This window comes from Podarcis cretensis (assembly GCF_951804945.1).
Source record: "Podarcis cretensis genome assembly, chromosome: 5".
NCBI lineage: Eukaryota > Metazoa > Chordata > Lepidosauria > Squamata > Lacertidae > Podarcis > Podarcis cretensis.
In genome coordinates, this window is record NC_137174.1 from 59,605,497 (window position 1) to 59,621,895 (window position 16,399).

Below are 16,399 nucleotides of genomic sequence, written 5' to 3' on the forward strand. Positions count from 1 at the left end.
GCAGGCCATATAAATCAAAATGTAAGAACAGTGGGGAATGGCCTAGCTTGTAAATATATCCCAGTTCACAATCTGAAGGGGATTGAAGTCCTAGGGGGAACAAAATAGCTCACATTTTTGAGGGGACTATGTGTGAGACATTACCAGCCCAGTCGTTTTCCCTCAGCACCCTCCAGCAGGACGGCAAGTTTGCCTTGACAAAAGGCACGGCTAGCCAAAGACACTTAGCGGTTTGAGGCAAAGGACAAGATGGCAACACCCGACCACCACCACTTCAGTGTACAAAAACAGATCAAACTGGTGGTTGAATCTTCAACAACATCCTCTCAGTAGTGTGCAGGGAAAAGTGAGTCATGACACGCAGTTGTGGCCAAAAACCATGAACTCAACAGTAAGTTGTGTGTGTGACATGCTGTATGATTTGCGAAGCAGCTCATCTGGAAAATCTGAGGGCGGAGGATTCCCTGAGTGGAAGAGAGGTTCTTTCAAGAGCTCCTCAGCTACCACCCTCTCTTCCTCAGCAAACTTTGGCTGGGAATGAGCCCCAGTGAAAAACCCTTCTGTGTGTGGGAGCCAGACTCAGTTCCTACAGCTTGCTTTGTGTTGGGCAGCCCCCACTCCCCCACAGCTGGTGTGGGGAGCGGTGAAACTGGCAGTGCTGATGCTATAAATATTCGCTCCAGGATTAACTTGCCAGCTGGTCTTGACCATTCAGGAGTCTGGAAAACTGCCAGATGGAAGGGCCCCAGGGAGACACATTTGTCCTGTGTTTGCCATCTGTCGGGCAGGCTCAGTTGGTGGTCTGGCATCCTGTGTGGTGGACACAGCCACCCGGCAGGCCCAGTTGGTGGTTTGGTTCCTCACTGGTGCATGCACAGGTCTGATGTGCTCCTCTGGGGTTGGCGCACTAACCTACTTGGAGTAGTCATGATATTTCTACAGGCCCATAGGCAAGTAAACATGGAGAGGGGAAGGAGGCAGAATTGGTGACGGGCATATTTTTCAGTGAAACTTCACATAAACGGTTTCATATAGCAAAGTGGTCCGTCCATCCCCAATTACAAATGGTCTTGAATAATTAAACCTATAGACCACTTGATGTCTATTACTCTGTAAGGGACCATGAAGGCCTCAGGCAGAGTGTTTGTGTTAGGAACACAATACCTCGCTTGGTATTGCCACACACAGATCCCTACCATACATTCAAAGCACATTCGGTGCACATTTAAATCACATGACCTCCCCTGAATAATCATGGGAATCATTGTTTCACCCTCATACAGCTGCAATTCCCAATCCCCTTACCAAACTACAGTTCCCAGGATTATATATATTTTTTTTTGGGGGGGGGGAGGAAGTCATGGGCTTTAGATGTGTGTTGAATGTGTTCAAAATCTATGGGGTAGATCTGCCCCACGATGTTTAAGGATGTTGTACAGATCTGTGCCTCAAAAGATGCTGATGCAATGATGACCATGTCATGACAGAAGACCTGGACTTTTTAGTTGAGGGGTGTCACCCGCCTTCAAGCATCACAATCTTATAACAGACCAGTAGCCTCCTGCAACCTGGACAACAACTTTCATCACCCCCAGCCAGAGTAGTAGCCAATGGTCATGCGAGCTGAAAATTGGGGGAGGCTTCTAGGGAGGCCTTGCTTAGTGTCTGCTTAAGGTTCTACATGGCTTGAGAAGATGCTATGCAGAACCTAGGAGAGGAGGCCAGAACTGGGGATTGTCAGTCCAGTGAAGTATTAGTTGGGACATTGTAGCTTGTACAACGCATCTGGTGTCTGGCAGTCTGAGATGTTTAGAGCTTCATACTGCGCCTGGCCAACTCCTACTAAGTCAGGGATGGGATGGGGATGTTAGACTCTCCAGATGTTGCTGGACCACAGCACTCAATATCCCTGCCCATTAGGTTTGCTAGCTGGGAATGTGGGATTTGAAGTCTGACAATATCTAGTGGGCCGCAGGTTTCCCATCCCTGTAACTAAGTAGTTCAATGCACTATGAAAATGAAAGGTTGCGACTGGAAAGCATTGGTTGCCCTGCTCATAATGTTTCAAAATCTTTGGCTTCTCACTAGTAGGAATTAAGAATGGACTGGGATTTTCCTTAAATGTTCCACTAAAGGTTGCAACTAAAATTCTGTGTGATTCAGCCTCTATTGGAGCTTGGGTGTACTGGGATTGATAAGAGATGTTTGCTTGCAGGTGCTAAGACTTATTCTTCTAGTGAAGGTGTGTTGGGAATGAGGTGGATTTCTGCATGTTCTCCAAAGCTTCCAAGATGGGCAGAACTCTGATCTGGAACTTAATGGAGCTGGTCCTAATGGAGTTTGTGCTTTAGAAGAAAGAGTCCTGTTGCAGGGATGGGCTCCCAACAGTATGTGGCTTTGTGTAGGCCAGCCCATATAAAAAAGGGTATTCTGTGGGCTACGAGTGGGGAACCAAAAAGTGTGGGGAGTGCTGTGAAGAAGAGTGAGCAGGGTTCTTGGAATGAGTGGGGATTCAGTGGGGGTCTGCCCCATAGAAGAAGGGGTAGTGCATGGAACAGGGGTAGGAGAACATGAATTTGACAGCAAATTTCATCTCCTTATTCTTCTTCTCCCAGCGGTAAATGGCCAAGACTAGCAACCGCCCACCCACCTTTCGCCCCATCACCAGAAAGCTGCCACTGAGGTCATCAAGCTGGGGGCAGGGGCAGGCACCTGCGTTCTTCATGTGCAGCACCAGCTTCTTGGTGTCCTTGCGCTTCAACGGCCCCACTTTGAGGAGCTTTTTCTTCTTCTGCGCAGCCACCAATCGCCTCTCCCCATTCTCTTTCTTAATCTCCTTGATGCGCATCTTGACCACTGTAGGGGTAAATGGGAAGCAGATTGTGTTAGGAGCTTACAGGCAGTTGGGTGAAGTCAAAGTGAAGGAACAAGAAGAGGGGGTGTGAGTTCATAAGGACAGGGATTAGGAGGACTGACTTGTTTGACAGCTACGTATTTGGCCCTGTTAAAAAAAAGTCACCAAGGGGAGATGAGGAGTAGGTAATAGAGTGGGGTCACACAGACTGTCAGGATCTGCTTTGTCTCCTCTGACTGAATGAGAGGTCATGGAATTCCTCTTCAACTTCCTATTGAGTATATTTGTTTGTAAATGATAGATTTGTATTTGACAAAAAGACAAGCCACCATCTATTAAGCTTTTAAACCCATCACAGGTTCATTGGAGTAAGGTTCCTCAACAGGTGCGAGTCGTCCAGGTTTTTGTCCTTAGTCCAGGAGTGGAGCAATGAATGCTCCAGCCTACTCCTACAAAAACCAGAAATGAAAGAAAATATCTGACTGCATGCCAGAAATAAACAACACAAAAATCAAGGTTAAAAAAAGCTATAAATAAATAATACACAGTATTGTATTTTCCACCTTTCTATAATGTCAACGTAATAACTATAGGGCCAAAAAATGCATTTGCAATATTTATGCAAGCCTGTGATAATAATAGAATTTGACCTTATAAAAGATTTGAAAACAAGGTTACAATCTAAAAGCTTAGGAAGCACAACCTTGCACAGAACCTATGCAATTAAAAAACTTCAGATGGCTGAATCCACGATTGTAGTAAGAGTCATATGGCAACAACATGTAGAAAAACATGGGGAAACTATAATCAATATTATTTAGTGAGTTCTGTGACCCCCTTGAACCCCAAATGCTTCTCAACTTGGTCAGTTGCAGTGGCATATATTCTTGTACAGAAGCTCCTTATGCAGGAGTTCTAAATACCATTTAAAAATAAATAAAAATCTAACCATATGTCTTGGATTGCTATGAATTGATTGGTGTTATTTTCTAAGATTTTAGAAATTTTCTAAGATTTTTTTTTTTTTGCATCCTTGTTTTTAATCTGTGTGTTTAGGATAAGGTCAAATTCTATTCTCATCACATGCGTGTATGCATATAGTGCCAGTAATGCATTTACAATAGCAAGTAGGCCGGCTTCATAAAAAGATGGAAAATGCAGTATATCTTAATAGCTTTTTTTTTGGAAGTACAGGGTTAGTTACATCAAGGATCAATTTTGTTGACTACAGCAGGACTTTGCAGCCGCTGCATAATTGTGAAAATCACTGTGATTGTATCCATGCACTGATTTTCTATGTGAAGAGGATCCTATAGATGGTTGGGAGCCATATCATATGTAGGGGAAATATCTCATGTGAAGTGGTTCTTGGCCTCCCACACATCATGCCCAAGATGCTGATGATCCAAATTGCCTGTTCTTGTGTGTTGAGAAAAAGTGGTGTTCTACCCTGGAACAACTTGCCACCAGCTTGTATGACGTGTGTCAAGGAAAGAAGGTAAAGGTGTTGATTTCTGACCACTTTCTGGACGCGTCTCTCCTGTGTATATCTTGTTAACCCCAGTATAAACTGCCTTACTGGTCATGCTGAAATCTGAAGCAAAAAGAGCTGCTGGGTGGATACTGCACTGCTTTGTTTTAACTTTTTTTTAAAAAAAACCACACTGTGTCAGCCTGAACCCTCTTTGCCATGGTCAACTGGGAACATCGCTGTTGAAGCCAAGAGTTCATCAAAGAGATGGATGCCTCAAAGGGGAGTTGCTGGGAGACAGATCTGACAAACCTCTCTGATCCTTGCCTCCTATTTTCAGCGTTTAACTGTTTTTCTGGGATTATCATCTGAAGTAGCAGGCCGGCCTCCTTTCTTCTGGAATGAGGCACATCACGTTTTATTTTTATGATGAATTGTTTTAAAAATGTGTATGTTGTGTTTTCCAGTATAAACAGTCTTCAGGGCAATGAACAGATTCTGCATGGTGTTAAGCCTAATTAAGCCAAAATTAACAGATTAAAAAATACAGATGATATAAAAAAAAAACCAGCAGAAATAATACTGATGAAATAGTTACAATTAGTTAATAGCTTAAGCAAACAGACAAGCAGGCCTGGCATGCTTTCTTTGCTTATTTTTGCATGTTTATCCTTGTTTCCTACTAGGAGCCCAAGTCCATGTGTATGTCTCTCTCCCTCCCCCCAACCTCCTGCCCGCACAATAACCCTATAAAGTTAGTTGGACTAGGCTAAGGTCACCCAGTGAGTTCTATGGCCAAGTGGGTTTTTTCAGATTTGGAGCCCTGTCTCCAGAATGCTGGTCTTAACTTTTATTTATATATTTCTGCAACATGGCATTCGCACAATAATCATGCATTAATTATGGGTTTAGACCGGACCACTCACACATCGTTCCGCTTTACTAATGGTTCTGCAATGCTTCCCCGATGTTACCACATTATTGCCATCTGCAGGGATAGCTTGCACTGTAGTGCAAAACCAACCAAGCAACACTTGAACATTTGCTGCATGGAAAGTTACAGGAGCTCAGCAAGAAGCTACGGGACATTCATGGATTGGCAAGTAAACTGTAAAAAGGTAAAGGTAAAGGGACCCTTGACCATAGGTGCCTCAAAACCTTTGTATGCACAGGCACTACTGAAAGTGGGATCCACCATAACCACCCGAATAATGTAATGAGAACAAATCAAGATTGCACAATTAAATAGATGTCTGGGGGGTCCTAGTTCAACACTCTAATCACAGGCCTATTGTCTAAAAGATATTGTTTGTGCCAAGCTAATCTACGTGGGGAGGCAATCCACATCCGGGGTCTTTCCACCTAAAAGGGCCTCTTCCCTAATTTCCAGGTGTGGAAATACTCAAAGGGTCTTGCATAGCATGCAGGTTCAGAGGGTGGTTCTTCAGATACCTTGGACTCTTCAGATACCTTGACTAACCACGTGGCCCTTCCAATGTTGGACTCAAACTCTCACCAGCCTTGGTCGGTTATCAGGGATGATGGAGTCCAACAATATCTGGAGCAACATGGGCCTTAGCCACTCCTGATTGACAGTGGTAGATAGTGACTCTGCAGAGCTTTGGACAGTGGTTTTTCCCATTCCGCTTGGAATGCTGGGATCTTCTGCCAGCAAAATACAAGCTCTGTCCTAAGCAATGGAGTGGAGTTGTAAGGCTTTCTAGGTCAAAACAGTAGCTTGTTTTGGGCCAGAAACAAGCTGCAAGTTGTTGGAGGTCTGATGGCAAAGGCTGGGGTTCAAAGGGAACCTTGAATCCCAGTAAGTTGTAGAAGATAGGGGAATGCAAGTAAAGAATTTGCAACACATTCTCAACAGCTTCACTCTCAGATGCCCCAAGTGGAGACTCCCCAATCCCTGCTGCTTTGAACAGATGACTCACCAAAGTCACTGGAACACATTTGCTCCATGATGCCATCTGCCTTGTGCTCCATCTCGCATTGGGTGCAGATCTTTGACACTGCAAGATGGGAAAAAAAGTGAGTCCTCACCTGCCAAATGTTTGGGACATTGCTCACAGCTCTGGCCCTGCAACTTCCTGGCTGTATTCTCATGGGCAGCCCACATCTAATAATGATTATTCTCAATCCCAGATCATCTGCCTCGTCATGAACTTTCTTTGGCTTGTCATGAAGTATCTTGAACTAACAGAAGGTTTGGGAGTTTGGCTCACCCAAACAGGAAGCCCGTAATCCTTATTGGAAAGCCTTTTGAACAGCTGGATAAGGCTTGCTTCTTCTTCTTCTTTTTTTTTTTTTGAGGGGGGAATATTTGTTTCTCGTTTAACTGATTCTTTATCCACCTCTTAATTTCCCCCATTATACAAACCCTATCCTTGCCCCAGTTAAATAACATTCCATTTAATTTTACTATCTTCCCACCCCCTAAAAGTGCGTGCGTGAGGGTTAAAATGATATAAATCAAAGGAGATATTTGATGGGAGAGGATGAGGGAAACCAAGGCTCTGTGTTGTATGACGCGAACCTGTCAGTCAAGGGCAAAACAACATTCTGGTGGTCTGGGCTGACTGGAGGGAATAGCCTGAAGTGTAGGCTAAGCCAGTGATGCTCAAACGTTTCTCCCCATGGACCACTTGAAAATTGCTGAGGTTCTTGGTGGACTAGTTAATGATTTTTCTGCTTGTTGTAACAATCGTAATGTGCTGGGCTATACGCTGCATGATTTTGTATAGTATTTTGTATTGCTTCTTTTTTACATATTGTGCTACAATTTGAATTCTATGGAATAATAAGTATAATAACTTACAAGACAATAAATAAAAGAAGCAATAAAAATACAATTAAAAATTGCTGTGAATCTTGGGGGCCTCTGATGATCCATGAGCTACAGTTGGGGATCCCCTGGGCTAAGAATGGTCATGTCGTGACTACAGCAGTGATGAATGAAGCTGAGGACCAGCCTTCTCCTTGGATTTATAGCTATGTATTGAGGGGAATACTTACTATTAATCCAGGCAGATGAAATGCTCCATGGAAAGCTATGGAGCCTCTTTTGGCTATCCATCCTGGTGGAATGCATGAGGACATGGTGAGACCCACTCCTGGGCCATTCTATGTCCTAAGTAAAGGTAAAGGGACCCCTGACCAGTAGGTCCAGTTGTGACCGACTCTGGGGTACAGCCGGCGTACAGCTTCCGGATCATGTGGGCAGCATGACTAAGCTGCTTCTGGCGAACCAGAGGAGCGCACGGAACTGCTGTTTACCTTCCCGCTGGAGCGGTACCTATTTATCTACTTGCACTTTGACGTGCTTTTGAACTGCTAGGTTGGCAGGAGCAGGGACTGAGCAAGGGGAGCTCACCCCATCATGGGGATTTGAACCGCCGACCTTCTGATCGGCAAGTCCTAGGCTCAGTGGTTTAACCCACAGCGCCGCCCACGTCCCTATTCTGTGTCCTAGGGTGGGTTAAATGAGATGTAGCACCACCCTGCTTCTCTTCAGAGAAGAAGAAAGAAAAGCAGAGAGAAGGAGTAAGGAGACAAGGGTTGGCCTAGATGTAAAGAAGGACAGAGCTCCTTTATCTTTTAATAGGTAGAAAAGGTATTTAATGTGTGAAGCTGATCCTTACGAGCCTCCCAGCTTTATACCAACATTAAAAGTACAAGACCTCTGACATCCTTTGCCTACAGTTACCCCAGCATATATATATGCTACAAAAAACTAAAAGTATGAAAGGTGAGTGTGACCTGACATTTGCATGAAGCCATTGTTTCTTTAGCCTTTTCAAACTTGCCCCTAACTTTACAGGACACGCAACCCAGCCATCTGCTCTATAGGTGAGCATGTTGAGATCCTCACTCAGACAGGAGAGTCTGTAAGTTGGGTCACTAATTTAATACTGGCATGAAACAAGCAATAGAACAGGACATCTCTGGCGCTCTCCTGAAGCCGCACACAGAGAAATGTCATTATAACAAGTTGGTAGGTGTTCCTTAGCATCCCAGATCTGGTATGGATGATCAATGGATGATCAATCTTTGGGGGTGCCATCGCTCAGGGTATTTTACCTGGTGTGGGTGAGTGAGAGTTCATTTTCATTTCAACAAGTTATCGCCTAGCACTGTAATGTCTAACCAGTGTGTTGTGAAACTATAAAATGATAAAATTGTGAAAATTAACCATAAAACCAACAAGTCAGTAAAACTCTTAAAATGCCTGCCTTAGACTCTATTGCTGTTTTAGACTTGCATCCCTTTTCCAGGGTCTCCCACCCCCGCCAGCTATCCTACAGTTTTGAGAGTCAAGCCCATAGGACTTCCTTGGAGATCAGAGACAGGGTTGTTTAGGAGGGCAATTTTTCAATGTTAAGTTAGATGCTGGAAGTGATGACTAGGAAGAAGCAGGAAGTGTGCTTGGAGCTTGCTAGACTTTGGATTCCAAGATCTGTGCTAACAGGCAATATTTGTGCTACTCCTGGTTCCCTGCCTGTTCATTTGTAAATAAACAGATTTTCACAGCCGCACCATAAATCTCTGCTACTCACTCCTCCAAGCAGCGATCCTCCTAGGATACTCCTGAATTCAAATGAGCCTGGTGGAAACTCATCCATGAAAAATGTTGCTCATCAAACTAGGAGAGGAGTGTTGAAATATGTGACCATGAATTTTGGGAGATGCCCTCCACCTCAGCCAGTGTGCACAAAACAAGGTTGCCATATGCACGTAAAGTGGGGGGTTGTAAGGTACCCTATTCCACTGACTAGTAGGATAAGCTATAGAGAAGTCATGGATTCTGGCTCCTGTTTCCAATCTTACCAAGTGTCCTATGCTATACATCTCTTTGGATGTTCTCTGTTCAATTGGATACTGCCTCCCAGTGGTTGCTGAGCTAAAGAATTTGCTATTGATCACACATAGGTAGATATGTGTGTTTGCTGCACTTGCTCTTCCATTCCATCCTTTAAGCCCTGTAACCTGCTTCCGGTGCCCCCAAATTAGGGTTCTAGCAGTGTGTTTTCAGGACCCACCCTATTCCCATGACTGTAACTTGGTTTTAATCCAGTTAAGGATTATTTTTACAGATTTGAAATCTTCAGCTGTGTAGAAGGCTGTGCCTCTGCAAGGGAACAGATACAGGGCAAATGGCCAGATGGATGGTTCGCCCTGTGTTGGGGTGCTGCTGCTGCTTTTGTAAAGATGCTTCTTATGAAAAGAGACTTTTGGAGGTGGTATCTCAAGGACAAGGAAAGCCCTATATAGAGCAGGGTGGGGAACCTGTGGGCCTTCAGGCGTTATTGGATTCCATCTCCCATCAGCCCCTACTCAGCAGAGCCAATGGGTAGAGATGATGGGAGTTGTAATTTAGGACCACAAGTTCCCTGTCCCTGCCATATAGCAGCATTCAAGCTGGCAGGAAGAATCAAAAGATCAACATATTCATCAAGCTCATCGTTGCAGTATGCTATTTCAACATAATGAAATGGGAAATTATGTAAACTTCACGAAAGGAGGGGGATAAACACCACAAATATTGTGAGTGTTGAGAAAGCCACTTAGTACTCTCATTTCGCAACTGTGACAGGATATTTTCTCAGAGCCTCAAGTACTGTATAATGTCTCACAGCAAACGTAATGAGAAACTGCCTGGTCTTGGGACATGAAGAGAAAGGAGAGATGATTTTCAGCTTTGAAGCCACTTGCCACTACCAGTTCAGGAAAAGGCTTGGATAAGAATGAACATGGGGACAAACTCCAATTCTGGGCCTAGCCTACAAGCTTTGTGCTCCATCCACCCTTCTGGACTATGCCCTTATAGACTGGCAGTCTCTTGCACACTTTGCAATACCAGCAGAGCTTTGAACGATAACCTGAGCCAGGAGCAGCGAGAGCAGAGCTGGATTACCCTAGGAGGCAAGGTCTAATGGGCTCCTACCCTTATTCAGTGCCTAGTTGGCTGTATTCCTGAGCCTCTTACCCTAGGACCCAAGGTCTAACGGGCAGGATGAGTGTGGGGTTCTGTAAGAGAGACATTGCCTCCCAAACAATCTCTTAGCACAGGTCCTTTCCCCCCATCGCAGTCTCCCCATGCAGTTACCTGGTGGCTGAGTTGCCTGACTGTTTCCAAACTGCACAGCGATGCACAGGTCATTGTCGAAAGGGAACTTGTTGCAGTTGAGCATGTCAGGCCAAGGGAAGCCGTAGGATTCCATGACAGGAGCGCACGAGTCGCGCACCACCTCGCACAGCGACCTGCATGGGTAGATGGGCCGGTCCAGGCAGACAGGTGCAAAGAGGGAGCACAGGAAAAGCTGTGTGTCGGAATGGCACCGCTTGGCCAGCAGGGGCACCCAGCTGCTGGCTTGCTGCTTTACCTCTGGCATGGATTCGTGTTCCAGCAAGTTAGGGAGACGCATGCGCTTGTAGCCCACATTGTGGCAGAGCTGCAGGTCGGCCGGGATGTCCACGCACTGGGGCTGCTTAGTGTAGAAGCGTCCATGCTGGAAGTTGTCGGATTGCCAGCTGTAGTAGTCGTACTCCTGATTCACGGACAGCGCCCAGCCCTGCACCAGAACCAGCAGCACAGTGCCCAGGGCATTCCATGGGCAGGGTGACATCATGGCTCAGAGACACTCCCCTCAGGGCTCCCTCGGCTGCAGGGGAGAGAGAGGGAGAGAACGTGGGACTCTGGTTGCCACGAGCGCCGATGGGAGCCAAGCTGAATGGAGGGCACTGCCTGGGCCAAGCCCAGCCAAGGAGCCAACACCTGCCTCTTAAAACGGGTGTGCCTGCGCCTAGGCAAGCAAAAGCATTCTCCCCCAAGGTTGTATCTGGCACTATCGGTGGGATGGAGTGAGCTGAAGCTAGATTAAGTTGAAGTCTCTGCTCTGGGCTGTTTAGCACCACCCCCTCTAGGTTTCCAAAGCAGCCTCTTGGGGGGAACCGGCAGCCAATCTTCACCAGGCATGCTCCCCCCCTCCCAGGATTGAGTTGGGAGCCAGCCACAAGGATGTCCCCACCTCCCAGTCTGGGCCGCTCCTCCAGCCCTCTCTGTTTCTTCCTCCCCCTCCTGCTTTCCAGCTCTCTCTCTCTCCCTCCCCCCTTGTTCCCATTCCCTGCACACACAGGCATCAGGGCCCAGCTGGCAGGGCTATGAAATGCCATGAAGCAGTCGGCGTTGGGCAGTAGATTTCAGGAAGGGTGCAATTTTCTTGCCTCGTATCTGAAGTGCTCTTAATAATGAACTCCTGTCCAGAGCAGGCTCTCAGCTATGTGGTGTGCATGTGTATGCTTGTTTTGCTTCAAGCATAAAAATATCTGTGGCCAGGACTGATAAACACATTTGCAATACCTGCTCATTGCATTCAATAGACTCTCTGAGATGGCTGAATAATATCCAACTCACCACTACTAACTAAATGTTTAAATGGTCCTCTATACATGGAAATGACCATCTATTGATTTTGATGACCAGGTTATACAAATGAATGATGTTAGTGTGGAAGCCCAACAATCCCTTTTGCTTTTTTTAAAAAAATAATATTTATTACCTTTTCCAACAGTTTAAACACTACAAAGAATAAAAACCATACAATACAACACAACACAATACAATACAATACAAAAAACAAAACAAAAAACAACTATACATTACACTAACAAAACACTAACATTAAACTCACAAAACAAAACAAACGCAATTTAAAACACATCAAATGGTTTCAATATCTTATCTTTCATTCCCTTATTTCATTTCCGCGACCTCTTCACACCTCCCTTTTTGTATTCCACTTCTATTAATTCTTTCAGCAATTCCTTTCCATCTTCCTCTATTTTTAATCCTATAATTATCTTAACACATTCTAACCTTATTTTCCCTTTAATATTCTATTAATCTATTTGTCCTTAATTCCTTATAACATTTCTACTAAAGCCATATAACTTCTTTCCAACATTTTTCTAACATTCATTAATTTTACAGTATTTCCGTAAATAGTCTTTAAACTTTTTCCAGTCTTCTTCCACCGACTCTTCTCCCTGGTCTCAGATTCTGCCAGTCATTTCCGCCAATTCCATGTAGTCCATCAACTTCATCTGCCATTCTTCCCGGGTGGGTAGATCTTGTGTCTTCCAATATTTTGCGATGAGTATTCTTGCTGCTCTTGTTGCATACATAAAAAATGTTCTATCCTTCTTTGGCACCAGTTGGCCGACCATGCCCAGGAGAAAGGCCTCTGGTTTCTTCAGGAAGGTATATTTAAATACCTTTTTCATTTTATTATAAATCATCTCCCAGAATGTCTTAATCCTTGGGCATGTCCACCAAAGGTGAAAGAATGTACCTTCAATCTCATTACATTTCCAACATTTATTATCGGGCAAATGGTAAATTTTTGCAAGCTTGACTGGTGTCATGTACCACCTGTAAATCATTTTCATTAAGTTTTCTCTTAAGGCATTACATGCCGTAAATTTCATACCTGTGGTCCATAACTGTTCCCAGTCAGCCATCATTATGTTATGTCCAACATCTTGTGCCCATTTAATCATAACTGATTTCACCATTTCATCCTGAGTGTTCCATCTCAGCAACAAGTTATACATTCTTGACAAACGCTTAATTTTTGGATCAAACAATTCTGTTTCCAATTTTGATTTTTCCACCTGGAAGCCAACTTTTTTATCCGAATTATATGCCTCCATTATTTGGTAATAATGAAGCCAATCTCGCACTTTATTTTTCAATTTTTCAAAGCTCTGCAATTTTATTCTGTCTCCATCTTGTTCCAAAATTTCCCAATATTTCGGCCATTTGGCCTCCATATTGAGTTTTTTCTGTGCCTTCGCTTCCATTGGTGACAACCATCTTGGAGTTTTCTTTTCTAACAAATCCTTATATCTTATCCAAACATTAAACAATGCTTTTCTGACAATGTGATTTTTAAACGCTTTATGTGCTTTTACCTTATCATACCACAAATATGCATGCCAGCCAAATACATTATTAAAACCTTCTAAATCCAACATGTCAGTGTTTTCAAGAAGCAGCCATTCTCTCAGCCAGCAAAAAGCAGCTGATTCATAATATAGTTTAAGGTCTGCCAATCCCTTTTGCAATTATGGCTCGAGAGAAGGAAATGTCAGAAAAAGAAACTTGAATTTGCCATTGGGCTCTGGTACATTTGTGGAAGGGGATAGGTTTATATGGGAATATAGGGCATTACAAGGGCCAATGTTGGATACCAGGTGGGTGCCCAATAAATGCCTGAAGTTTAATTGGAACATTATACTTACCACATTAAAGGAACATTATACTTACCACATTAAATCAACCAAATGCCACATTAAATTAAATAAAGTATTCTGGGATGGAGACTCAAAAGCTTCGGCAGAATGCTATCAATGATCCTAAGCTGACCAAGTGAGAAACTTGGATCACTGAAGACTGCCTAGCTATGAACTACATCCTACAACATCATTGGTTGCATGAAGGTTGCAAGTGCATACACCTGGGTACATTAACATTCAAAACCAAGTCAACAAGATTACCGGTATGTCTAAAGCTAAAGGAAATTAGGGTTGTCAAATGTCAGCAACCCTCCCCCCATCCTTGTGAGTTATTGTTTCTTTAACAAAAACCTGATCTGCAGAAACCAGCATGAGAAGCTTATTACAGGCAGGAGGTGAGGATTGGTACTGGCTAAACTCTAAAGATCAAAGTGCTGTTGAAAGCAGAGAACCAGGAGCAAGTACGGGTAATAAATTTGGTAGCCTTACATGTTGATTACAGGAACAGTATACATATTTGAATGCAGTACACATTCAAAAGACAGAGGCTTTGTGTATTCTAGTGCCAGAACAAACACCAAGTTCCGCTTCAAGCCTTAAGAAAAACGAAGCAGCAGCATTCCAATATAGTCTGTGCTCACCCATCATGGTAAACCATAGTTAATTGTTTACCATGAATGTGCAGGTGTCTGTCACTTTTCTCCTCCCTAGAGAAAACAAAAAACCACAGTCCCTGGCTTAGCTCTGTGAGGGGTCATGGTTTGTTTTGCTCCAAACAAATAACTATGTAATGTCAAGGTTTGTTCTTGACTTCCTGAATGTGGTTTGTTTGAGCTGTATTCCCTCATAGGACTAAGCCAGGGATTGTGGTTTGTTGTTTCAACTAGTGGAGAAGCAGGAAGGATATCCTTGTTCATGGTAAGCCAGTAACTATAGCAGCCTTCACCAACTTGATGCCTTCCAAATGTTATGGACTTCCGTCCCAGCTAGCATGTCCATGTGATGGGTGAATCGGGCTATGGAGTGAAGCACATTTGAGCTCACTGAAATCCATGAATTTAAACTCTGCCATATAAGCACCCCCCAGGATCTGAGATAGACAGTGAAATGCTTTTCTACTGGTCTATCTATGGCCCCCTCCACATGTCCTTTTTATTGTGCATGCATGATGATTTGTGCTCATGGTGCCATCCTGGCAGATAGACGTGATCCCACTTTCATTACTGTTTGCCCCTTGAAGGCACCAGGGCACATACTGCTTCATTTCCATGTCCTGTAACTTCCTACAGAAATCCTGTAACTTCTTCTTGTCCAGCTTTTGTTGTGCTCTAGTGCAAGGTGCCCTTTCAGATGGCAATAATGCTCTAATATTGGAGAACACCATAGAATAATTAATACAGCAGAATGATGTGTGGACGGTCCAGTAGAAATCCATCACTAATGCACTACTATTGTATCAAAGGCATGAATACACCCGCAGAGAAAACGCCCTATGTTTTTCAGCTTGGATAAGGCAGGGCAGTTCACAAAAGGAGGAGTTATTCCTACCTCATTGTTTTCCTTGTAGTTCTGCAATGGTTGTACATGCCTTTGAGTCCCTGGAAACAGGCTCGGCTGCAGCAGGTGCCCCTCCTGAGGGCAGGCACCATTAGAAAGAGATTATTACCCAGGGTTTATCTGGGCTGTCAGTGGCCCAACCCTTGTGAGGGGACTCTTGAGTATCTGCTAACTCTTGAGTATCAATTAGTCATTTCCCTCCTGCTGCGGACTTTGCCCTGTGTGGGGAGGGGAAGTCTCTAGCTGAGCTTGGAGGTGAGCACTCAGTGATGCTGGGCGTGCTTGGAGACTTAGGGAGGAGGAATTATTCTTGCTCATGATGCAGGTGTGAGGGTCTGGCTTAGCGGGACAAGAGGAAGCAGCCTGGCAAAAGTCCATTTTGATGGGATAGGCTGAGCCAATAATAACATGTGGAGAACATCAGGTTGGGGGAAAGCTGGGCCCATCTCTCATTCTTGGGGTCTTTTCTCTGTTTACTTGCAGAGATACATGGAATGTTTAGTAAAAGTCAAAGGAAAAGCATCTCTTTTGACTTAATGTTACTACCAGCCTTCTGAACCTTTCCGATCAGTGGCCTTCCCAAGCACAGGGATGCAGTGAATAGGGATCATTTCACTTGCTGCATGTTTGCTTATTCCACATCTCCTGGGAAGGAAAGCATCTAGTTAAGAATAAATCAAACTGGACACTTGACCAGTATGTTTCCGAGCACAATTCAAAGTGTTGGTGCTGACCTTTAAAGCCCGCCCAGTATACTTGAAGGAGCATCTCCACCCTCAGACACTGTTGGATTTCTTTTTTCTTTTTTCTTTTTCTTTTTTTAAATAATTTTTTTATTGATTTCCAAATTTTTAACATACACAAAAACAACATAAAAACAAACACAAAAAGTCATATTTTCTTTACCTTATTTCCATAAACCTCTTTTCCCGGACTTCCCCATACCTTCCCCTTTTTGCATCCTTAATTTTAAACAATTATTCAGCAACCCTTCTTAGCCAATTAAATATAAATTCATTCTCCTTTTCAATTCCACCCTAAAATCAAACACAATTTACCGCTGCAATTCTACGTCTTCCTTTCCCTCAGCATTTTAGCACTCCTCAATTTTATAATAATTCTTGAGATACGTCTTAAACTTCTTCCAGTCTTCTTCCACAGTCTCTTTCTCTTGGTCGCGGATTCTGCCGGTCATTTCTGCCAGTCCCATAAAG

General features: G+C 44.0%; 1 protein-coding gene across 1 annotated transcript; it reads right to left on the reverse strand.

Annotated features, from left to right (window-relative positions):
* Positions 1 to 1,622: 1,622 nt before the first annotated feature.
* On the reverse strand, positions 1,623 to 15,239 carry SFRP5 (secreted frizzled related protein 5). Its single transcript, XM_079977092.1, has 4 exons — positions 15,177 to 15,239; positions 10,438 to 10,993; positions 6,266 to 6,343; positions 1,623 to 2,856 (listed from the first exon to the last, which is right to left on the reverse strand). The coding sequence occupies exons 2-4, from the start codon at positions 10,958 to 10,960 to the stop codon at positions 2,513 to 2,515; spliced, it is 945 nt and encodes a 314-aa protein (XP_079833218.1). The 5' UTR covers positions 10,961 to 10,993; positions 15,177 to 15,239; the 3' UTR covers positions 1,623 to 2,512.
* Positions 15,240 to 16,399: the final 1,160 nt, after the last annotated feature.

Coding starts and splice junctions, on each gene's coding strand:
- SFRP5 (XM_079977092.1), bottom strand. CDS start 10,960: ATGATGTCACCCTGCCCATGGAATGCCCTGGGCACTGTGCTGCTGGTT. Junction 6,344..10,437: donor TCAGGCAACTCAGCCACCAG/GTAACTGCATGG, acceptor CCCATCTTGCAG/TGTCAAAGATCTGCACCCAA. Junction 2,857..6,265: donor AATGTGTTCCAGTGACTTTG/GTGAGTCATCTG, acceptor TTACCCCTACAG/TGGTCAAGATGCGCATCAAG.